This window comes from Leptopilina boulardi, unplaced genomic scaffold (genome assembly GCF_019393585.1).
Source record: "Leptopilina boulardi isolate dan_hultmark-lab unplaced genomic scaffold, ZJU_Lbou_2.1 LbouV2_366, whole genome shotgun sequence".
Classification (NCBI taxonomy): domain Eukaryota; kingdom Metazoa; phylum Arthropoda; class Insecta; order Hymenoptera; family Figitidae; genus Leptopilina; species Leptopilina boulardi.
The window spans coordinates 1,532,278-1,557,672 of record NW_026137936.1 but is presented as its reverse complement, the minus strand read 5'-3'; the positions used below and the strand labels follow the sequence as shown (position 1 = coordinate 1,557,672).

Genomic DNA, 25,395 nt, shown 5'->3' with positions numbered 1-25,395 from the left:
GACTATGGATGAATCAGTCCAGCAATATGATTGAAACGAATTGAATTCAGATAAGGCAAGTAGTTGTTTCATCAATCGTGCCAATAGAACTGCACTACAGAGCTCAAGACGAGGCACACTCAATTGTTTCTCAGGGGACTCCCCAACCAGATCCAAGTAGATATCTTCTATTGTCGCAAACTGCTTTTCCTTGAAATAAGGTATCAGCTTTCGATCTTCTGGAGTTGATATTTGCTTGAGAGAAATTTGAACTTCCACACACTTGGGCCATACAGCCTGAATGTTGTCCAAACGGGAAGAGAGTTTTGGAAGAGAAGTCACTACGGGATCTCTCAGTATTACCTCCATTGTATCAAAACTGCGTCGCAGGGTTTCGAAATGTTCTAGCTGCTCCACTAGAAGGTCCTCGAGGGCAGGTTCGTGGGCTGACATTTTAACTTTATTTTCAAATACTGTTTCGTCGATAGAGGAAGAGAACAAACGCGAAAAACTATCTTCAAAACTGTTTAAATTTGAGTCAGGAGAAGAATGTTTTTCACTCTTGAGTGACATTAAAGTTTCAAATAGTTAAGGCACAGGGCTCTGTGAAATGGTATAAGAGAACCAAATGACAGATAAACGTGTGAGTACTCAACAAACAGGTGTGCGTAGAGAGAGAGAGAGACGATGAGTGATTCATTCCAAGCATCATTTATTAGATACGACGTTATTCGGCATCGTCGTATGATAAAGTATACTCTCATGACAACTAAATATTAATTCGAAAATTAAAATGTGTTATTAGGCACACTCTTCAGGCGCACTGTTTATTTTTGAACGCCTTGAAAGGAATGAGATAACCTTCCAACAACCTTTAATTAAAATGCTCACTGTCTCGTGGCTATTTCGAATAGGAAAATTTCTCAATCTTCACAGTAATTCCCATAAATAATCACAATTTGTTGAAGAACACTCACTGAGTTTGTTAAATTATTAACAATTTAAATTGTTAAATTGTGTAGAGTATCCTGGCAGGATCGCCAATTGTTTCTTTATGGGAGTAAATCGTAGGAAGAACGTTCACTAACACATAAATAAATAAGTTCCAGTCACTCACAATTAATTTATTTAACTTGTTCTTTATTTAACATAATTCACCTCTATACAAACTATTAAACTCGCGTAAACTCTTCTCTGACATAGTATAATAATAAAGTTTGAAAACGGACTCGAGAAAGAAATTCTCGTCGAAATTTGTCGATGGTATCATAACAGTGGCTATGACACAACTGAACTGTAGATATAATTTCAACCAAAAAGGGTGGGGATGTATAGCGAAAATTTGTACATATTACACATCATTTGATCACTCAAATTCATATAGCTTAACACCAACACTAATCAAAAAAATTAAGTATGGAATTAATTATACAATCCCAGGGGAAAAAGTTCCCGGTAGTTACTACCGGTAGTCATTACCGCTCCCGCTACCGGAATATTTACTACCGGTAGCCACTACCGGTAGTCACTACCGGTAATTTTTCCGGGACTACCGGTAGTCACTACCGGTAATTCTTCCGGTACTACCGGTAGTTACTACCGGTAATTTTTCCGGTACTACCGGTAGTCACTACCGGTAATTTTTTTTTACTACCGGTAGTCACTACCGGTAGTCATTACCGGTAATTTTTCCGGGAATTACAATCAAAATTTGTTTAAAATTTTTTTAATTCCCCGAAAAATTACCGGTAATGACTACCGGTAGTAAAAAAAAATTACCGGTAGTGACTACCGGTAGTACCGGAAAAATTACCGGTAGTAACTACCGGTAGTACCGGAAGAATTACCGGTAGTGACTACCGGTAGTCCCGGAAAAATTACCGGTAGTGAATATTTCGGTAGCGAGAGCGGTAATGACTACCGGTAGTCACTACCGGGAACTTTTCCACCTGGGATTAACACATTATTTATAACTGGAGACCTTATATTTACCCCTACCTATTATTATTTAACGCAATCGCTTACATAAATTTTGAAAAATATTTAACGCTCGCTGGGATCGAACCCCCTAATCTAACACGCTAACCATTACACCAACTTAACGTGAGAGAATAAATACAAAATTGATTTGATAAGTTGCGACTGAGGAAAATGAAGACTTGAGCAGCAGAACAGTAAAGAAATAAATTATAATTCATTTTTAATGTTAAATAATTTATTTAACAAGGCAATATTTTCATTTTTTTATTTTATTAAAACTTAGGAACATAATTTTTCTTATTATCTAAAATATAGATAATATAGGTAGTAAAAAAAGACAAATAAATTTTAGTTTTTGTAAAAAAAAATCACTTATTTCTTTTAAGTTGTTGATAAAATTCTTAGATTAAAATTGTTAAATTTTTTTTAAAAATTAACTTAATTAATTTTTGTTTATTTTTTTAAAAAATTTAATTAATTGTTATTTACCTAAATAATTTAAAATTCATAAATATTATTATTAAATAATTATTACTTGATAAAATATTTTGCATGGAAATTTAATTTTATTATAGTTTTATTTGGTGTTAAAATTTAATTTTTACTTTGAAGTTTTGTCATAAAAACATGGCAAGACCGAGTTGCTCTAAGGAATGCCATACTTGTGGACAAACTGGCAAGGGCCTTTCCACTGCCTTTATATGTAGTTTTCTAGGTTATATTGCAAATATGACATAACCAAGTAACTGTCGTTTAATCTGGAAAATGCTAGACTTGTGGAAAAACTGGCAAGGGCTATGAGAGCCATACTTAAAGTAGAACTAAGTAGGGAAATTTCTGCACGGATCGCTCACTTTTTTTATTTTAATTCAAATTAAAAATTTTATATTACATAAATTATTTTGTAATTTTTTAATGAATTTTTTTAATAAAAAAAAAAGTTCTCTTTAATTTTCATACAGTCGCTCAAAATCATACTAACTTTTTCCTCTCGATATATTATAATTAAACCAATCACCATTGTGTAAAAAAAATTAATAATAAATTTTATAGTCATTAAATTCAGTTCTCTCGTTACAAAATACCGGCGAAAAATTAAATAAATACATATCTATTTATTAAAATTGTTTGCCGTTCATCATAATATGATCATCATGTTTAATGAGAGAATTATATCAATACACGGAAAAAATGAATTCAGTAGATTTTACATAACTATCACGGAGTAGCGGATACAGCTCTTTACGAAACTGAGTGTTGTAAAATGTCACGAAATATTCAGGATAAACTCCAGAAATATTCAGCATAAACAACGAAAGTTCTGTAGTTTATCCGAAAATATCCATCACATTTTACAAAACTCAGTTTCGTAAAGAGCTGTATCCGCTACTCCGTCACAGTTTTGTAAAATATACTGAATTAATTTTTTCCGTGTATGTGCATCGAGTTATTTTTTTCCCGAGATAAAGAGAATTTTCAATTTTATAACAATTAGAAAACCAGAACAAAAAACAAGAATTTTATTAAATTGAGTTTTAGTTTATCAAGGGAACAATTTGCGATAATAAATAACAATTCTATTAAAGTCGAGAAATGAGCCAAAAGTTCTGAACGTTCAAATGAACGAAATATTTTTTTTCAATTTGTAAATTACTAGAAATTTTAATGGCAATGTAAAACTGAACAGTAAATTAAAAAAATTTTAAATTAATAACTTCTTTTTAAATATTTAACACAATATTTTTGTAATAAAATTCGTATTTAAAGATATAAAGTATATATGTTACGGTCATTGGTGATTATTGGACATTATCGACAATGCCCACTGTCACTTGTCATTGTCGACATTTCCCGGATATTTTTAGCAAAATTCAGTGAAATACGATAGTGCCCGGGCATTGTCGACATTGACCACATACTTTTGGGCAATGTTATTTACAAATAAGAAATTATTGAACAGTAAAAAAAATCAGGAAAAGAAGCAGGCACAAAGCGCCTATATCTAGGGTTTCGTGGCTTTTTAAATTCAGATCAAAAGTTATTTGTATACAATAAATAATTTATAATTACATTATTTGTGAATTGCAATGGTTGCTATGGTAATAGTTGCTATGGAAACGGTTGCTATGGTAATGGTTGTCATGGAAACGGTTGTCATGGTAACGATTGCCATGGAGACCATATACGAGTGTACGACGGACGGACAGACATATGTATGACGGACAGACGATTGTTATGGTATCTGTTTCCATGGCAACCATACGAGTGTACGACGGTCGGACGGACGCCAAAGCGAAACTAGAAGGCTTTCGGCACTGGTCCACGAAACCCTAAAAACGATAAATTACAAGAAATGCTTCATTTATTTATTTTTGCAGAAAAGGCTGCTGTGTCATTTCGATGTGCATTTATAAAAAATTTTAAACACTTGCACTTATTTTTTTGCATATCCTGTCTTGCAGTTGCATCGTTCTCTTTTGAATTTAAGGGTAGATCCTAGTAAGGCAGCACCATCTATATATCGAAACAAAAATTTCAGAAAATTTTTTACAGTATTTACTTCAAGGAAAAAAATTTCTTGTAGCGAAAACACTACAAATTTCAAAAAAGACAATTCTATAGATTGTCATGTAGACTGTAATAAGAAAATTGTGTTTCAATCACACAAATTGGGAACAGCACCCTCTATGAAATTTGTTTGTTTCCCAAATCTCAGCGTTTTGTGAATACTCCAACCGAGTTTTATAGATGGCGTTAGTAGAGATCCTGATGATAACACTAGAAATTTTTTTCCGTGTTGAAAACAAGACAATAAAATGCTTTGTCCTTTAGGATAATTGATTATTGCCAAAAAATACACCAGCTAAAACTTATTTTGAATTAAAATAATGAAAAAAAAATTAATGTTGATAAATTAAATATGAGCACTTTTTTACGAAAAACTGTAACAGTACTTTCTCGGAAATAACAAACAAGAATGCAATTTTCATTTGGAGAATTAATAAAAACTAAAAAATACATCAGCTAAGATTCACCAATCACGAAAATAACAACAAAAACTTTTTTTTAACATAACATATCGACACTATTTTACTGATTTTGACAGCTAATTTTTTTTCATTATTTTAACTCAAAAAATGTTTTACCTGGTGTATTTCTTGACAATATTCTATTATCCTAAAGGACAAAGCATTTTATTGTCTCGTATTCAAGTAAATACTGAAAAAAAATTTTACGAAATTTTTGTTTCGATATAGGTGGTGCTGTTTTACTAGGACCTACCCTTAAATGGATGCAAGTTCACAAATTTTGTTAAATGAACTTGGTAAACCATTATAAACCGATACTCTTGTAAAAATCTACATTCATTTGAAGTTGTTTACGTTATTGTGTGATTAATTTTGTTTATTTCATGACGTATGAAGCTATTACATAGCATTTTCAACATTGCACAAGTTGGAGCGGGCAATGTCGATATTGCCCGGAAAAGTTAAATGATATGAATATTTTTAGAAATTACCCGGGCATTGTCGACAATGACCGTAATATATATATATATATATATATATATATATTATATATATTTATTGTTTTTATATTTATTGAATCGTGGAGTGTTTAACATGAAGAAAAAAAACGATGTTTTGGAGAAATATTTTTCAAACAAATACAAAAGAAAGATAATAAAGTTAGTTGAGAAGGGAAGAAGCTCGAAGGGTCGACACGGAAGGGATGAACACTTGGGAGTGTAGAGAAGAGTATACGACGACGAGTGTAGGGCTTCCAGGGCTTCCGCCACGACAAACCAACGTCGATCGCCTTACCCGTCGATCGTTTTGCTCCTGTCACCTCGCCTAAGTACTTACCTACCGCTCTCGACTGTCAGTGCACTTACACTTACATACCTATACGCATTTACCAATACCTCTAAAATGCAAGTTACTATCACCAGCCGATTAACGTCCCTTGTTGTTTCCCTTCTCAACTCAGGAAACTTGTAGTGATTGAACAATAAATTGAACAACTTCACGAGTTACATGCGAAAACCTCCATTATTCTACACAACACACACTATTTATAAAGTAAAATTCGTATATAAATACGAATGATAAATAAAACATAAATTAAAATGTAAAAAATTTTAATTTCACAATATTTAAATTTTATCTTTTTGCATTTTAATTTATTTTATAATAATTAAGTTATTTTTTATTCGTATTTTCACTTTGTTGGGAATTCAAATTTTACATTGAATCAACAGTAAATTATTATTTTTCCATGATTACTATGGCAAATTTTCCCCGTAGTTTATTCACAATATAATTTAATGCAATTTTCCAGTATATACATATATATCCTTTCATTGTTAGTATATCAATTAAAATCAACGTTCAGAGCAAGCGCATGGATTTTGTAAAAACAAACGTGATATTTTTGCTAAAATCGTAGCAATTGTTTAATTAATGATATTGTTGAAAAAAAAAACAGAATTCGAGAATATTCACTCTGTAAAACAATTTCACGTATATATGTGCATTAAACTTCGCTAGAGCTAAACGGATGAAACAGTGATTGATGGTTTAGGTAAATAAAAGTAAACCTCTGTTCGATTTAACAGTAACAAATATTGGATATTAAATAACAACCACAAAGCTTACAATTTTGAAATTCGTTGAATTGTGACAATGACCGATTGTCTATATATAGAATTTGTGGTTATTCTATTGTTAAATTTAACAACTATTTGTGGAAAGTGTATGCTTTCAATCTTTGATTTTAACAAAATAGTTTCATTTTGTCAAACATAATCAATTCAGTCCAATACTTTGCTAACAATTTTATTCAATTTCGTTTCAAATACATATTAGGACCACCTCAAAAATAAATAAGAAAATATTTTCTTCAGAAGAATTGTATCATATATTCTTTAAAAGCGAAGAAAAGAATATATTTGATTTAGAATAAAAACGAGGATCCTATAATCATACCATCTATTTCTCATTTCAGAAGAATTGGATGACGACAACCCAAACGACGACCGTCTCCATCGGACAAGAAGTCCCTCGAGCGGTGACGAAGCTCACGACGATCTTGGTGACGTGGATGACGGTCCTGATGGTGACGGTGAGGGCGAGTCAACTGGTTCCACAGGTCATCACGGAAACAGCAATGGAACGACGGGTCAAAATATGCAAATCGGTGATGGTCGCGATTCAGGGAGTATAAAACGTAAAAAGAAGACGCGAACCGTTTTCTCCAGGTCCCAAGTCTTTCAATTGGAAAGTACATTCGACATGAAACGCTATCTATCATCGTCGGAGCGAGCTGGTCTTGCCGCCTCTCTCAGGCTAACGGAAACCCAAGTGAAAATTTGGTTTCAAAATCGCCGTAACAAGTGGAAAAGACAATTGGCCGCTGATCTCGAGGCAGCTAATATGGTTCACGCTGCGCAACGTCTCGTGCGCGTACCAATTCTCTATCATGACGCATCAGCTGGAAATACTGTTTCCGCCAGTACAGGCAGTGTCTCCGTATCACCCCAGACTCAACAAACCCCAAATGCCACCCCATCGTCGCTTTCGCATTCCGTCGGTGTTGGACCGGTCAGCGTCGGTGTTGGCGTCGGCACATCCTGTGCACCCACCTCCGCTCAACAAATCTTCTACTCCCATCACCATCACCATCACCATCATCCGGGTCACGTACAAGCCCACAGTTTGCTGCCCCACCAAGTGCACCCTCAACCACCGCCTCCACCACCACCACCCCCGAATCCACAACCCCCTCCCTCCTCAACTCAATAACCTTCCCCCATCGACATTGCCCTCCCCTTTATTCGCCCCACCACACCAACAACATCCCATCATCAAACCTACCATCACTATTACCAAACGTTTCGTACTCGCCCAATTGTCCAACTAATTAATATCGACGAGTAAACGTGACGTTCACAATTATAATATGTTATATATAAATGTATATATGTATGTCTACGGTGAGATCACTATTTTCTATGCCCGTCCATAAGTGTAGTCTCAGATAGCGTGCTTAACCCTCATCTCGATGCGACTATTTCGATTTCGAGTGACTCTTGTACGCGCACGTGATATCTTTGCATCTCCTGTAATTTTTATTATTGTTTGTTTGCTGAATATAGTGTATTATGATAAGTGGAATAAATGAAAATGACGAATGAATATTCTAACAGTCGTTAGAATCAAAATAAAGACATTAGTTAAACTATATATATGTTGTGATGCTTCTCCCTCTCTCTCTCTCTCTCTGTCTATATCTATATATTAGGGCTCTTTCATAAAACTACTTTTATCAAAATATTTCGCGTTTGTAGCTCCCTTTCTTTTAATTATCGCGAATAACCAGAATAACATGAAAATTACCCAAATACCGAATTGTTATTAAACTAACTTTTTATTTAACCACATTATCCCATAATCAAACCCTAATTTATCTAAATCGTCATTTGACCCTGTCATTATATTTAACAAAATTGTCATTTAATTAAACTAAAATTAAAGCAAATTATTATTTAACCAAATCTAATTTATTTAAATTGTTATTTAACTGAATTTTCATTTGTTCAAAATATTATTCAATTAAAATGATATTTAACGAAGTTTTTATTTAACCAAATTGGTATTTAATCAATTTTGATTTAATATTAATTAATATTTAAACAAATATTTAAACAAATTTTCATTTAATAAATAAATTATTTAACCAAAATAACATTTAACCGACTTTTAATTAAACTGAGTTTTTATTTTAAAAAATTTTTCATTTAATCAATTTTTATTTAGCCGAATTTAACCGACTTTTAATTAAACTGAGTTTTTATTTTAAAAAATTTTTCATTTAATCAATTTTTATTTAGCCGAATTAATATTCAAGCAAAATATTTGACAGACTGAGCTAAAATTTTGTAAGGAACTCAAAAATAATAAATTTGGAAACGTTGCGTTATTATTTATGTGCCAAATTAATAATATTTTATGAAATAATTTGTAGTTAAAAGTTGCATATTTGAGGAAAATTCAATATGTCGGCAAAAAGATTTTAGGCATTTCCATAAATATGCAATTTTTTAAAAATAAATTTTTTGCAACAACTAACCTCTAAAGTTAAATTTTACACACCGAAAAGTGTGTGGAAAAAAGCTCTTTTTAAAACGGTGTAAAGTGATTCACTTTACGCACTGAAATTTTTACTTTACGCACCGAAATTTCTCTCATATAATATTAAGGATTGTTTTAGACCATACAAAACCACAAAATTAAAAAACGAACTTTACTTTTAAATTTATACACTCCTGCTTAATGATATTTTTCCTGATCTTCAATTGATTTTTTTAATTCCATACAATCGAAATTATTCTAATAGAGTTGGAATTCTTCATAATAGGTACACTTAACTTTAGAGGTGGGTGCGTTGTAAAAAATGTTGTATGATACACGTGCGTACATCTGATTATACTCGTATAATCACTCACTTTACGCACTTGTATCATAAATAACTATTTTGACAAAATATTAATATACTCTGGCATCTAACAAATTTTTGAGTTCTTTAAAAAATTTTAGCTTAATCTATATGAAATATTTTACAAGAAAATCTGCGGAGAAAATTTAGATATGAATTCACAATAATTACATGATTTTACATCAAAATTTTAAATAACCAAAATAACACTTAACTGACCTGATATTTATTAATTCAGTGAATTTTTATTTAATCAAAATGGTATTTAATCTAACTGACACTTCACCGTACTCTCATTTAACCAAATTAAATTCAACTAAATTATAATTTGACCAAATTTTTTTATTTAAAAGAAATATTACTTTACCGTACAGACATTTAACTGCAATGTTATTTAACCAAATTTAAAATGAATCGTTTTTTTAAAAAAAAAAATTGTCACTTAAAAAACTGACATTATAGCAAATTTCCATTCATTCGAGTTGTTTTTTTAACCACATTTTGTCATTTAAATTTTAATAACATAATTTAAGAACGAGCCCTATAAGTGAAACTTGTTCCTATTCCCCCGATTCTATCCTAATGTGAAAAATCTTCCTATTTTTCAAATCCCACACTGAAAGAAAAATATCATTGATTCAAGAAAATTATGTTTTCGTTCTTATTTGATTCATTAGTTTTCTTAATTTAAGAAAATTTACTTCAAATTAGTAAAAATTTCTTGAATCAAGAAAATATTGTTTAAAATACTGACAAGTAAATGGGTTTTCTTTATTCAATACCATTTTTTTTCGAGTGCACGCAAAAAATATATTGTACAAAATTATCAACAAATATATTGTTCTTATGACTAAATTTTTTTTAATATTTAAACTTATTGTAAATAAGGCTTACGGGCAATGATTCAATACTGTGAAATATATTAGAGAAGAAAAATTTTAACTGAGAGAATTTTAACATCTCTACCACTTTCTACATTTTTTTTTTTTTTTGAGGAGGAGGAGGTTATATAAAGAGCGTGCGCGGAAATTATTACAGCATTTTGTTTTTCTAACTATCTAGGAATATATAAAGAAAATATTACTTTAAATTACTCCAATAACTGAATTCCCCGCTCTGAAAAACAAGAAAATTGTCCACAATTTTTAAAAGGAAAAAAATTTATCTTTTGCTGAATTTTTATTTTATTGAAAGTTAAAAATTTTTAAAAGCCATCTTTTATTGTACCCAGTCATCCTCTACTTTTGTTCGATATTTCACAGTTGTGTAACTTCTTTTATTGCGCACACTAAAGCTGCATATTTTTTTTCTGTGCGTTTCATCTCAATTTATGAAACAATGGGCTCATATACCCCTTTTTTTCTGTACACGTACCCTTCAAGCATATCTCAACCTGGGCGAAAGTACAAAACAATGTCGACGAATCTACACACCGGTTGAATTTTAATTCACCAGTTTTCGAGTATATACTCTGAATCATATTTCTTTATTTTCAACCTTTTAGCAAAACAATGCGCTTTACATTAATGCAATAAATTACAAAATAACTATTCTTTCATATATACCTAAATCCATGCAAAAAAAATATATTCATGTATAATGTATATATGTAATATATAAATTATGTACCATTTCAGAAAAATGTCTAAATTTTTACATTTAAAAAATTACTTGATTTAACATAATATATCTGATATTCGAAATATTATTGAATAAATATTTATTTGAATCACATTATTTTTAATCTTTATTATTTTTATCTGCGTACAAAATAATTTTTATTTGAATCAAATAAACTATGTAATCGAGAGCCAGTAATTTCTGTTATTTTTAAGTAAATAGCATTTAATTAACTAAATGATAAAGAAGATTGAGATTTACTAACTTTTGAATACTTTATACAAGGTGTTCCAAAAGTATGGAAACTTGCAAATATCTCGAAAAGTACGAATTTTCGTAAAAAATGTTCAATACAAAAGTTGTTCCAAACAAAAAGATGTACATCTTTGAAACCAAAAAATTGGGCCCGCAGCCCAATGTTGTGCCCTACAATGAAAAAAGTAGTTTTCTTAAATGAGACCACTAATTTTGAATATCAAATTCGTAATCCCCATGAAATTCTGCGTTCAGACATGTGGTATAAGTGCCCAAAATATTGGGCCCAATCCAAGATATCGGGCCCAACATTTTTCGACAAAGAAATAAATTTAAAAAATCGTATCTTTGGGGGTTTTTGGGTTCACACGATTACAAAATTCAAAGCTACTTTTCAAATTGGGCCCAGAGCCCAATGTAGGATTCCGCGGCCCAATGTAAGGTCCACAGTAAAAAAATTAGTTGTCTAAAATAAAACCCACTAATTTTTAGTATCCATTTCGTAATCGTCATGAAATTTTGGATTTAGTTTTGTAGTACAAATGCCAAAAATATTGGGCCCAATATTTTTGGCATTTAGACTAATTTTTTTACTGTGGGCCTTACATTGGGCCGCGGAATCCTACATTGGGCTCTGGGCCCAATTTGAAAAGTAGCTTTGAATTTTGTAATCGTGTGAACCCAAAAACCCCCAAAGATACGATTTTTTAAATTTATTTCTTTGTCGAAAAATGTTGGGCCCGATATCTTGGATTGGGCCCAATATTTTGGGCACTTATACCACATGTCTGAACGCAGAATTTCATGGGGATTACGAATTTGATATTCAAAATTAGTGGTCTCATTTAAGAAAACTACTTTTTTCATTGTAGGGCCCAATTATTTGGTTTCAACAATGTAGATCTTTTTGTTTGGAACAACTTTTGTATTGAACATTTTTTACGAAAATTCGTACTTTTCGAGATATTTGCAAGTTTCCATACTTTTGGAACACCTTGTATAACGTTAAACCGACAAGAAATTCGTATTTTCTTTCGCAGAAAATAAATGAATAAATAATGAAAATTAAAAACTTTTGATACTTAAATTATCAATATTTTTTTCGATTTTCTACAAAGAAATAACTACACGAAGAACTAGAACCTAAAATTCTCTCTAAACAAAGATCTATTTTTCAGTTTATGAACAAAGTATTCTAAAATGCTAAAAATCTTTTTTCCGTTATTGAATCACAAGTAAAATTTGAATTGACTTCTATTTAGATCAATAAGTCCAGTCAAAATTATATTCTACTTTCATTTCGTAACAGAATCAAAATTCATTCATAATTTTGTTTTGTTTTCAAATATCCAAACGAAAATAAAATTCTACTTTCATGAAGGTCCCTGATTTGAATGTTACTTCCCAGATAGCACGTAAACTTGCAGAGACCTAGTGGCAAGCTTGCCGCGCAATATTGTCAACCTTGCACGGCAAACCTGCCACAAGCTTTCTGCAAGCTTCAAATGTCCCACCTGACTCAAGCTTGCATGATAAGCTTACCGAAAAATTGCAGTGTAAGGTTACTGCAAGATTGCACAATAAGATTATCGCAAGATTTCTCAGTAAGCTTGCACGGTAAGCTTGTAGCAAGGTTGGTGCAAGGTTGCCAAATAGCCTTGCTTTAAACATAAAAAAAAATTTTTATAATGTTTCGTTTAATTGTGCAATCTTGCAGTAATCTTACACTGCAATCTTTTGGTAAGCTTACCATGCAAGCTTGGGTCAGGTGGGACATTTGAAGCTTGCAGTAAAATTGCGGCAAGCTTGCGTGCTATCTGGGTTCACTGCAAAAAAAGTATCTTATTTTAAGATGTTATTTTGAAGCATTTTCAGGACATCAAAACATCTTAATGTCTTAAAAACGCTACCAAACATCTAAAAAATACTTCTTTTTGCCAACAATATTGAAGAATTACAAAATTAGGTGCAATCGTTAGGTAATTGTTAGGTCCACAATGTTAGTTTTCTCGACCACTTTTCTCGTATATAAAATACTGAACGGATTGAGCTGTAATTATGAAGGGAAGTTTAAAATTTAACAATGTTTTATATAATAATTATTTCAATAAATATATGAACAGTTTTGCATCTCACTGCCCTTCTTTATTATCACTGTTAGAAAAATCTGTATGAAACTTCATATATTGCATATGAAGCAAATATGCAATACTAGAACTAAAATTTAATATACAGTTTCATTAAATTTAAATATACATTTACTTTAAATTGAATGCAATTAATGTTACATTTAATGTAAAGTGTATTAAATTGAAAGTAAATGTATATTAAATTTCAGTTCTAGTATATGGCATATTTGCTTCATATACAATATATTAAATTTAATACAGATTTTTCTAACAGTGATATATGGGTGATTTTCCGCGTAGCGCACGATTTGGTGTCTGAAACTTTAAAAATATTTTTTTATCGAAATGATAAATATCAATACATATTTTTGAAGATAAAGTGTCAAGAAATAAATACCCATGGTGGGCCGGAAAAATTTTGTATAATTTTTGAATTTTTTTAAACAAATTAAAAAAAAAAATTCTTTGTTTTTTTGAATTCTATAAAATAGTTGAAATTTGATTTAAAATTTTTATGGGAATTTTTGGGGTAATTCACAAAAATATATGTAGCGCGAACAACAATTACAAATTTTTATTTTGGTAATTTACGGAAATTTTCGAGGTAATTTACAAAAACACATATAGCGCGAACGACAATTACAAATTTTATTTCGGTAATTTATGGAAATTTATAGAAATTTATTCGGTAATTTATAGAAATTTTTGCTATAATTCATAAAAATATGTAAATCATAAATCACAATTAAAAATTTTTATTTCGGTATTTTACGGAAATTTTCGCGGTAATTTATGGAAATTTATAGAAATTTATTTGGTAATTTATAGTAAATTAACCTGAGCTATGATAGTTTATAATAAATATTTTTTATTTCGTTTGTTTCACTGTAGTATTAAACTTGCACTAGTTTATTAGTAACACAAGTGACGGTCGAAATTTTGTGGCGGGTGGAGACGCTGGGGTCGGTCGAATCGGTGGAACGAACGTTAATAATTTTTATTTTATTATGAGAAAATTATCATTTATTTTTAATCGGTTTCATATGTTTCACATATATATAGACTAAAATAATATAACTACACTTTATTTAACCTTTATCATTTAATTATATTCTATTTTTTTAACAAATATTGAAGGGTCGGTGGATGCCGGTGGAGACGATTTTGTGATGCCCTGTACAAATTTGAATCTTAAAATGTGTAAAAAAAGGATAAATCAATTAGAAAATTGATTACTTTCTTCATGGATCAACTTAAGGAATATAACTTTTGCTGTTACTGAAGTAGAACTATATTAACATTTGACTTTTATTTAAATAATTCAATGTTTAATAATAAAACGCAGAATAACACACAAAAGTGCAGTCAAGTATAAATAGCAAAAAAAAAGAAAATAATTTTTTTTTTGATCAAACGTTTTTTTTTATTTAATTCCACTACAATATACAATACTAAAATAGCAATAGAAATTGTATTTATTAGTGCACATTGCTAAAAATATTAACTTTTTTGTTTAAACATCCTGTGGCGATAGGTGAAATTTTGACGTTTCAGCCTTAAAAACCACTTTTCACGAAAAATTATAATGTTAAATACAAAAATAACTATTGGTTTTTGTTTGTAGTCACAGAAATTACCTTTTTACATTGGAATCGAAATATTATGTGAATATTATTTGTGATTTTTCTTTCACAACATGAAAAAAAGCAAGTTGTGCGCTACGCGGAGAATCACCCATATATGTTTTAGACTTCTCCACAAAATTCCAGATCAGTCTATTCAGTATGTACATATTTTACGAGAAAAGTGGTCGAAAAAAATAACATTGTGGACCTAACAATCACATACTGTTAAATCTTTCATATTTCTGAATCAGAGTAGTTGCCACATATAGCAGTGCATCCTCCTTTTTACTCATAATTCTAATGCACCATCAGTAATTCCCTCATTAGCTTAATTTCAGAGAGAGCTTCATAATTATAAGAGGGAAATGCATTACGAAAAAAAATTCTACCTTCGAAAAATTGAACATCTCAGAAAGAAAGCGCACGCAAACTAGAAATTCGTCTCATTTTACTGCCTCCATAGAATACGAGAATCATTGAGACCCTATATCCACATTATTAGAGTCTATTTGGATGCTTCAACATATATATAGCCAATAGGCTTAAGCCATTTCCTTATCGATTACCGATCGTCAGTATTTCAAGTTTCTATACCTTTGGAATTAAAGTTGTTCCCATTAATGGTTACAAGCTCATCCAATATCATTCTCGAGTGTGATGAGCTTTCAAAAATTTCTTCTCTCTCTTTATCAGAGATATCAGCAGCAGCCTACTCTTTTTATATTCCCCTGTATATATATATAAACGATCGAAGGCTCTCTCAAACTTGGCAAAAGTCATATTGCTAGCAAAACGATTACATACAGATTCACGAGATGAACTCAAGCTGAAGACACACAAAAATGTCAAGGAGTGCTATGCAACCATTAATGCTTTCTCTCGACGATAGCTATAGGTCGCGTGTATATATATATGTATATATTTGTCGACAACAACTCGAGCGGCCCACCACGAGGGAGAAAGAAAATGACAATACCAATGCCACGCAGTACATGCCCTGCACTCGAGCCTGAGTAAGTGCAAGCACATAAGTATGTGCACTTCAATCATCATTCTCACACTTCACCGCGCGCCCATCGCACCTTTGAATCTTTCTTTTACATTTTGATCTCTCACACAAGCAAGAAAAATCTTTCTATATCCTGCGACACCGCTTTCTGCTTTTACTCCTATACTAGTCCCCAGCCATTGCTATAAACCTTCTCCTTAACCCTTTGGGAGTTGTCTTATATATATATATATATATATATATATACTCCGGGAAACGAAAGAAACATTCGCGAATGAGGGTCGCTACGAAATTGCAGTTCTGCCGCGAAGCAATTTACCGCGACTACTGCGCGCTCTCGTCCGATTCAAACAAAGAACAAACATTCACCACTTCAAAAATATACTTTCATGTTCCTTTTTTTTTATAATCTTCTTCTTGACCTAGTTCACAGTAGGTTGCACTTCTCTATAATATGGATCTTGCACTGTTGGGAATTTTCAAACGCTTTTTATTTTTCATATATGAGAGATTCTTTTTCAATCGCCCCAGCCCAAAAAGTCAATGTTCTGGGATTGGCTTCATACTTTGGTAAATTGTTGTCCTATATGATAGTAATAAATCCCTAAAATATAAATTAATTAAAAAAATATTTGTAGAAAGTAGAGGGGGTTGAAGTTTTGACGTTAAGGGTAACATTGTCATTTTCAAATCCGTATAACTATGACAAAAGTTAATGGATTTTAATTTATCTATAATGAATTTTATTGCATTTTTCACGTACTTTTCAAAAATGTATACGAAATTTAAAAAAAAAAAATTTTAACCCCTTTTTTTTCAAAATCAACCCTTATTTTTCGATTTTCACCCCTTCGGGTATTTTTTTTTTTTTTTTTTTATTTTCATTGGAAAGGTGAGGTTTTTTCCGATGAGCTATGTAAATATGAAAATGGGACAACAATAATTTTGTGAGTAACAGAATATTAAAGTAGGCGGTGCCGATAAGGGTGCCGTTAAGGGTAACATTGTCATTTTCAAATCTGTATAACTATGACAAAAATTAATGGATTTTAATTTATCTATAATGAATTTTATTGCATTTTTCACGTACTTTTCAGAAATGTATACAAAATTAAAAAAAAAAATTTTTGACCCCTTTTTTTCAAAATCAACCCTTATTTTTCGATTTTCACCCCTTCGGGAATTTTTTTTTGTTTTTTTTTTTATTTTCATTGGAAAGCTGAGGTTTTTTCCCATGAGCTATGTAAATATGAAAATGGGACAACAATAATTTTGTGAGAAACATAATATTAAATTAGGCGGTGCCTATCTAAATCCTCAAAGATGATCTCCAGGTACACCCCTTATCGGCACCGCCTACTTTAATATTCTGTTACTCACAAAATTATTGTTGTCCCATTTTCATATTTACATAGCTCATCGGAAAAAACCTCAGCTTTCCAATGAAAATAAAAAAAAAAAAAAAAAAAATACCCGAAGGGGTGAAAATCGAAAAATAAGGGTTGATTTTGAAAAAAAAGGGGTTAAAATTTTTTTTTTTTAAATTTCGTATACATTTTTGAAAAGTACGTGAAAAATGCAATAAAATTCATTATAGATAAATTAAAATCCATTAACTTTTGTCATAGTTATACGGATTTGAAAATGACAATGTTACCCTTAACGTCAAAACTTCAACCCCCTCTACTTTCTACAAATATTTTTTTAATGAGTTTATATTTTAGGGATTTATTACTATCATATAGGACAACAATTTACCAAAGTCTGAAGCCAATCCCAGAACATTGACTTTTTGGGCTGGGGCGATTGAAAAAGAATCTCTCATATACCCAATCAAAAATTTACTAATGGCGCAGTACTGGCGCAGTACTGACAAATACTGGCGCAGTACTGGCACCCAGTATTGGCGCCAGAGTTGGCGTAACTTTGGGATGATAACATTTTACCAGTATTGGCTGCCAGAGTTGGCACCAGTATTGGTAACCACTACTGGTTCAGTACTGGCCGAGTACTGGCAGTTTTGTAATTTATTGTATACGAAAAGAAAGCTTCAACTGTAACAGAGATAAGTTTCACTGCAGGTAATACTTTTTTGGTATACTTAGGAAAAAGTGTCTGAAATTTTTAGTAACCCAACACAAATTAATTTCAATTTCAATTTCATTTATTAACGGGACATGCCCTTTCGTACAAAAGTACTCCTAAATTCTAATAGTTACGTAAGTAACAATACAAAATATAAAATATTAACTAAATCTAGGTAGGCGCTATAATGGTTAAAGTTCAGTATAAGTTTATACAGTAAAGAATAACATAAATCAAATTACATTATTATCAAAGGAGAAGATTAATTTTTGATAAATTGAATCTGCTTTAAATTAAATATTAATTAAATTAGTCAACTAACTAATTAATATCTTATTATATATAAAATCGAAAACACCAAGAATTTATATTCTTCATTATAATATATATTGCAAATTATTATTTAAAAAATCAAAAAATAAATATAAAAATATGTTTATTACAAAACCAAACTTTTTATAATATATAAAAACACTTAGAAAAAATAAAAATGTTTATAAAATAATTATAATGTATATAATTATGCAATTAACTATTTAATTATTTTATTATTCACTTTAATTAATATTAATTATTATATCAAATATAAATAAAAAAGAATAACATCCAGAAACAAATTACAATAATTTTATTGACCATTGAACTATTTTTTATAATTTCTATTAAGAAAGGTTAATTGTATATTTTATATTATTGATAATATAACATTTGTGCAATTTTACTTGCGATTGTATTTAATTTTGATGAACAAAATATTTAAACAAAAAGATTCATCGGGTTCACTCTAGAACTTTTTGTAAACTAGTGTTAATCAAAAAGAAAATCTATTTAAGCCAGTACTGGCTCAATATCGGCTCAGTACTGGTTTGCCAGTACTGGGAGGGTGGTACTGCACCAGTACTGATACAATGAAAATACCAGTACTGGTTCAGTACAGACTGCCCAGCCTCAGCAGCCAATATTGAACCAGTACTGCGCCAGTAGTCAACTCTGGTATAATACTGAAATTTTTGGTTGGGTACTACAGAGAATATTGGGGGTTGGTTGTAACAAATTTCAGAATATTGACTAAATTATGAAAATTATCAAGTTTTTTATAATTATAATTGATGTTATCAATAAATCAATAATTTCTGCAATAAATTACAATAAAAAAAGCATTACAAAATTTCGAATTTTTCTATAGGAGGCTTTAAGAATATTAACTGTTACATAACCTGCTCCATGTTGTGGCAAATTATAACAGTTATAATTAAGACAATAGAAATATAAAATTTTAAATTCACACAGAAAAAACCTAGTCTCGCATTTTTGCTGCAGTTTCATCTATTTATTAAGTTAAAATTAATTGCTTATTAATTGCTTATTAATTAATTGCTTCTTATTGATAAATACAATACAAGAAGTGAATTGGAAAGTTTTTTTAATATTAGAATAAAGTAATAATTTTTTTAAATCTACACTGAAAGAACTTTTATTTTAAAAAAATTGGTCAAGTACGAGTTACACTCGCATACCTAGGGTTCCGTTTACGATTATTTGAAAAATATTTAAATATAATATTTTAAAATAATATATTTTAATATAAGATATATAATTTTAATATGATATAATAATTTTTTTATAAGGTGTTATTATTGTTGATCAGAGTCCAATTATTGTCATAGATGTTAATTTTGTTTATATATACTGATCTTTATTTCATAAAAAATAATAATATTCTATTGAGAAATTTCTCAATGATTACAAATAAAAAATAATAAAAAATCGAGCTTTCGCCTCTCTAAGAAAGGCCTTTTCAAGATAACGGTTTTAAGACTGTAACATAACAAGTTAAAAAGTTATAAAGATTACGTCGGAATAAGTCAAATTATCAATATTACAGACGATTCTAACCTATACGTACCATGTGAGCATTTACACTTTGTTCCTTTCGGAAACTTAAAGGCATATCAATTTATATTTTTTCATAAAGTAAGAGTAAAAAATTGTATTTGTGTTTAAGCATTAATATTTTAGGATAGAGAACTTGGTATTTGTGAAAAACAATTGTTTTTGCAAGACCACACATCTCCAAGTCTCTTAATGACATGTGTACTATAACTATATTAAATTCAATTCCAATCGGGTTCGCTATAATTTTCCTGTAACCAACTCGCAAAAACACGTATGTATTCCAAATTTGAGCCCAATCGGTTAAAATGGCTAGATTTTAGGGTGGGGGGACAGGATTTTGTGTACGGACATGAATGAAACCATCATGCTGAAGTCCGCAACGTTTTTAAAACGAAAACGAAAAAATAATTAGACAATATTAATTACTTTGGTTTAAAATTAAAGTTATTTGAGAGTAGCTGGTTTTTATATAAAACTATTAATTTCTTGAAAGTTTGTGCAAATCAAAATTAAAGATAAATTGACTTGAAAAAATAATTCTATTTTAATTTTTCGTTTTTGAAAACGTTGCGGACTTCAGCCTCATTGAAACCATAAGGGTTCCGTTTCGGTTCACTGCGTGAACGGAACCCTAATTAATGCAAGGGTTCATAAAAATAAGATGGAATCGAATAATTAAAATTAAAAAGTTTAAAATTTCGGTAAAAATAACATGTTACAACATACCTCTATTACAACCAGCCAACAGCTCCCCCCTAATGTGCTATTCCTATTTCCCAAAGTGTTTTACAAAAAATGATATAAAACACTTTTTCCCAAAAACACAAGAGCCAAACTATCATTAAAGTTTTCAAAATATAAATAAATTTCAAAATCAATCAACTATGAAAAGTTACAAGAAATCCACTATTCTAGAATCTATAGAACATTTTATAATTAATAAAGCTATAGGTATATACTTATCAAGCATTTATTAAGTATATCAAACATTTTCAGCTAATATTCATTAAATCAATCTCCCGCGAATAAACTTTTAATGCATTCCCCCTCTCTCCAATGAAACTTTTAAATCCAATAATAAATTCTTTCGAATAAATTTCTTTCTTTAATAAATTCCTTTTGACATGATTTTCTTCATCCTCATCGTGACAAGAATTGGAAAAAGTGCATCAAATATGAGGTTTTAAAGGAGATCGAAAGTTTGTCGGTGTATTGTCGATCGCAATCTGGAGTCGAATTGCAACTCCGCCCTCTTCCTAGGGATGTATATCGCGGACACCCCGTAGTAATTTAACGCGTAAGGGGCTGACGACAATATGGGGCCTGAAGCCCGTCTACTTCTAGGAAACTTAGGCAATACTCGTATTACCGTTCTGAACTTTAGAAAATCTTTCGAGACACCGAAGCAAGATCCTTGCCACCTTCTCTTTTACACCCAGGTAAAATGCCTTCCAATCAATACAACAAAAAGCGGCTCGATTAGAGTTCGATCTTTTATCGTTTTATATATATATGTGTGTACTTTATAGCTTTTTCTATTGAGTCAAATTTCACTAATAGCCCAGCCAATTTTTACCACACCAATTTTTCACAAGAGAGTCAACACGTTTCACAATTCAAGAAATACACCAAATTTCCTGATACAAATCTCAATCTCATAAATCTTTTATTAAAAAAGAATATAATAATTTCTTTATTTAAAAAAATCTATTCTTTCTCCCAAGTTTTCAATTAATTCCCACTTTCGCATAAAAAGAACTTATTTTACTAATATATACATGTATATATACATACTCTCTAAATCTGAATTCATAAAAATGTTTACTAATTTAAATTAGTGACTCACTTTTTGCTTTAGAACTAGTTAAATTTTACTAATTGTTAGTAAAAGTTACTAGTAATTAGTATAAAATTTTACTAATTCAGAAGCAAAAAGTGAGTCACTAATTCAAATTATTAAACATTTTTACTAATTCAGATTTAGAGAGTATGACAGGACAAATATCAAAATTTATTAAATAATCTCCATTTTCTGCTTTATTGAATTTCCGTGCGCCATTATTTTATCATAAATATGGAAAATCTATTTTTATTCGAAACGTAATTTAAGTCAATTAATAGCAGCAAATTAAGCTTAACTCGAGGTTAAATTAACCGATGTGGTAAATGCGGTTTTAATATTAAATTTACGATCATATAATATTATTCCCATCCACAATACTTATATATATATATATATATATATATATATATATATATATATATATATATATATATATATATATATAAAATATTCATAAAAGCTAAATTAACTTGAAATTACCGTTACGTTTTTTTAGCGCTTAAAAGTTTAACAATTGCTGCACATAATAAGGCATATTATATGCACGATTTCAGAAAGAAGATATGTATCCAAATGTGACAATTTATCCAATAAAATACTAATAAACCAAATAATAATAAACTATTAAAATGAAATATAAAATAATGTTTATATTAATCAAATATGATATAAATATTAGTGGGCATATACCTATTTCAAAAAATTAAATAAAATCTTTTTAACATTACAATGCGGGTTTTTGTTATCAATTAAAATTATCTGGCAAATTTTATTCTACAACAAAATAAAACAGCGAATTTTAAATATATATATACCAAATAAAATAAAATAATTGAGCCTTAAAGTAGAATAACAACACGTACTCTGGACTGTCTGTCCCAACTGCAATATCTACTTCGAATATTGCGTAGAGGGGGATAGAATTTAGTGAATTGGCCCATTCTCGTTTCCACCGCGCAACTCGAAGTATGTACACTGAAAAACTTTGTTCAAGAATCATTCCTAAATTTGTTCAGGAACTGAGGATATGAGAAAAATTGTGCAAAATTTACAGAAAAATACAAAAATCATTGAAGAAAATACTTGTATTTTTATTATGACATTGGAAGACTTCTTGTTAATGCCGCGATCGGAATATCTCAGTCACTGGGCGTTGAAAGTTTCTTGAACTGTTTTAGAAGACACAGTACAGTAACCAAGCACTAGGCAGGGATTGGTTGCGTCAAATACATTTCCAATGCATAATACCATAAGCTGATAAGGTAGCTGAGAGATGTAAAGCGGAGTTTTTGGACTCTCGAGGACGTGGGATCGAGTCCTCCCAGAGTAAATTTTTTTTCTCGCAAACGTAAAAATTTATTCTAAAACAAGATCAAAACTTTCTGTAGTGAGTTTAGGAAATTGTCTTGAATTTCTCTACAATTCTTATAGAAATACTGCTTAGAATTTTTCAAAGAAAATATAAATAAGATTTCTTAAATTATTCTCATATCCTCAGTTCCTGAACAAATTTAGGAATGATTCTTGCACAAAGTTTTTCCGTGCAGATGCGGCTTAATTATTAAAAATATTAAAAAATTGAACAAAAAAGAATAAAATATGTAACTCCACGAATAATAGAAACATTGTTTAATTATAAATATGCTCGTAAAATCAAGAACAATAGCATCAACTTAAACTAAATTAACAATGTTCTGAAAATACATAAAGGAATGTATAGAAAAAAATTTTATTTTACTCCCAACAAATATTTATGACAACAAAGGGATTCGTTAACTTTTATGAAAATATTGTAATTAAAATCTATAATTAAAAAAAAATATTTTCTAAAACTTTTTTTCATATTATAAATTTTTTAATTACAATTAATATAACGTTCTATTGTATATAGGAGGTTCTCCAATAAATAGGTCACTTTCGAGGGAAATAAAGTTTTTTTAAAGTAACTAAAAATTCAATTTAAAAAAAGCAATTTCTATTCATTGGCATCAAATAACAGTCGTGGGGGAATTTATTCAGGTAGTCCAGTGTACACTTTTCCTGTAATACTGCTGTAATAACGCAAAAAAATTTGTAATGTCTTTGTAATATCGTGTAATACTCAGTAATAAAGGTAAATTCCCCCCCAAGTAAAGTCATATTTAACAGCATCAGGTGATTATTTGGTCCATAATACATATTAATTTTTTCAAACACTTTTCTCGTAAATTACACTGAATGGATTAATCTAGAATTTTGTGAAGTGCAAAATATTTGTTAAAATAATTAGAAGAAAAATTATAATTATTTTTTTTTTCTCTCTCTTTTATTAGAAAATCCGAATAGTGACGTCACTCCTAACCTCATATTTCCTAACAATTTACCAATGTTTTATACTAGTTATTTTAATAAATATCAACAGTTTTGCATCTCACGGCCCTTCCGTATCTTATTTTATACTTCTCCACAAAATTTTAGATCAATTCATTCAGTATTTTACGGAAGTAATTATAAAGTAATTGCTTTCCGTATCCTAATCAAATTAAGGGGAGGTTCCCATTGCGGAAGTAAAAAAAATTTATTTTTTTATTGCATTTTTTGAAAGCTATTATTATTGATGCGAAGAATATTTTCGTTTCTACAGCGTCTTAAACATGAGCCGAAAGTTTTGAACGTTCATATGAACGAAATATTTTTTTCAATCTATAAATTATTAAAAATTATGATGACCATGTAAAATAAAACAGTAAATTAAACAATTATTAAATTAATAACATCTTTTTAGATATTTTAAACAATATTTTGTAATAAAATTCATACTTAAAGAAGTTGCAAAAAAAATTTCGTTCATATATGAACGTTCAAAACTTTTGGCTCATTCTTAAACCCCTGAGTACCCAATTTTGAACAAATCGAATCAATTAAAAATTTTTCCGCCATATTGGGTCCGCCATTTTGAATTTTTTTAATCTGATCTCAAATTTGAATTTAGCTACCCCAAAAACTTTTAATACGATGATATATTTTCTTAGAAACTTTTTTTTGGACACAAACGATTTTTCTACTAGACTGCGAAGGGGTTAAGTCATAATCGTTCCCCAGAAAAAATTGTCAAAGTTTGTGTTGATTGTGGCGTCCACAATGGAAACCTCCCATTAATAATTTATTAAATATGTTTAATGTACTTTTTTATTTTTCATTGCTATAGTTATTTTTAAATGATTTATAGAACAAAAAAATGATTTCGTTCAGAATTTCAGGTATAAATTAAGAAAAACAAATACTTTTAAAAAATTTTTCATTTAAAAAATGTTTTTTTTTCTTAATTAAAAACGCCAATGAAATGAATTATAATTAAAATATTATTGTATCTCAATAACAATCAAAACAAGAAGTGAATATCGTAACTTATCAAAAGGTGGCACACCCAGAGTGTTTTAACGTTTCAACGAATTAATCGACTAATTACCTCAGTGAATCGAGGAAAGGAATACTCTG

At 30.0% G+C, this 25,395-nt stretch overlaps 1 protein-coding gene across 1 annotated transcript in view; it reads left to right on the top strand.

Annotated features, from left to right (window-relative positions):
- The window catches only part of LOC127286965 (homeobox protein B-H1), a 28,491-nt gene extending 20,029 nt beyond the window's left edge, over positions 1–8,462 (top strand). The window contains exon 3 of the mRNA XM_051313631.1: positions 6,967–8,462. Coding sequence (XP_051169588.1) covers positions 6,967–7,763 — 797 coding nt within the window. The 3' untranslated portion in view covers positions 7,764–8,462. The remainder of the gene's footprint in view (positions 1–6,966) is intronic.
- The last annotated feature ends 16,933 nt before the right edge of the window (positions 8,463–25,395 follow it).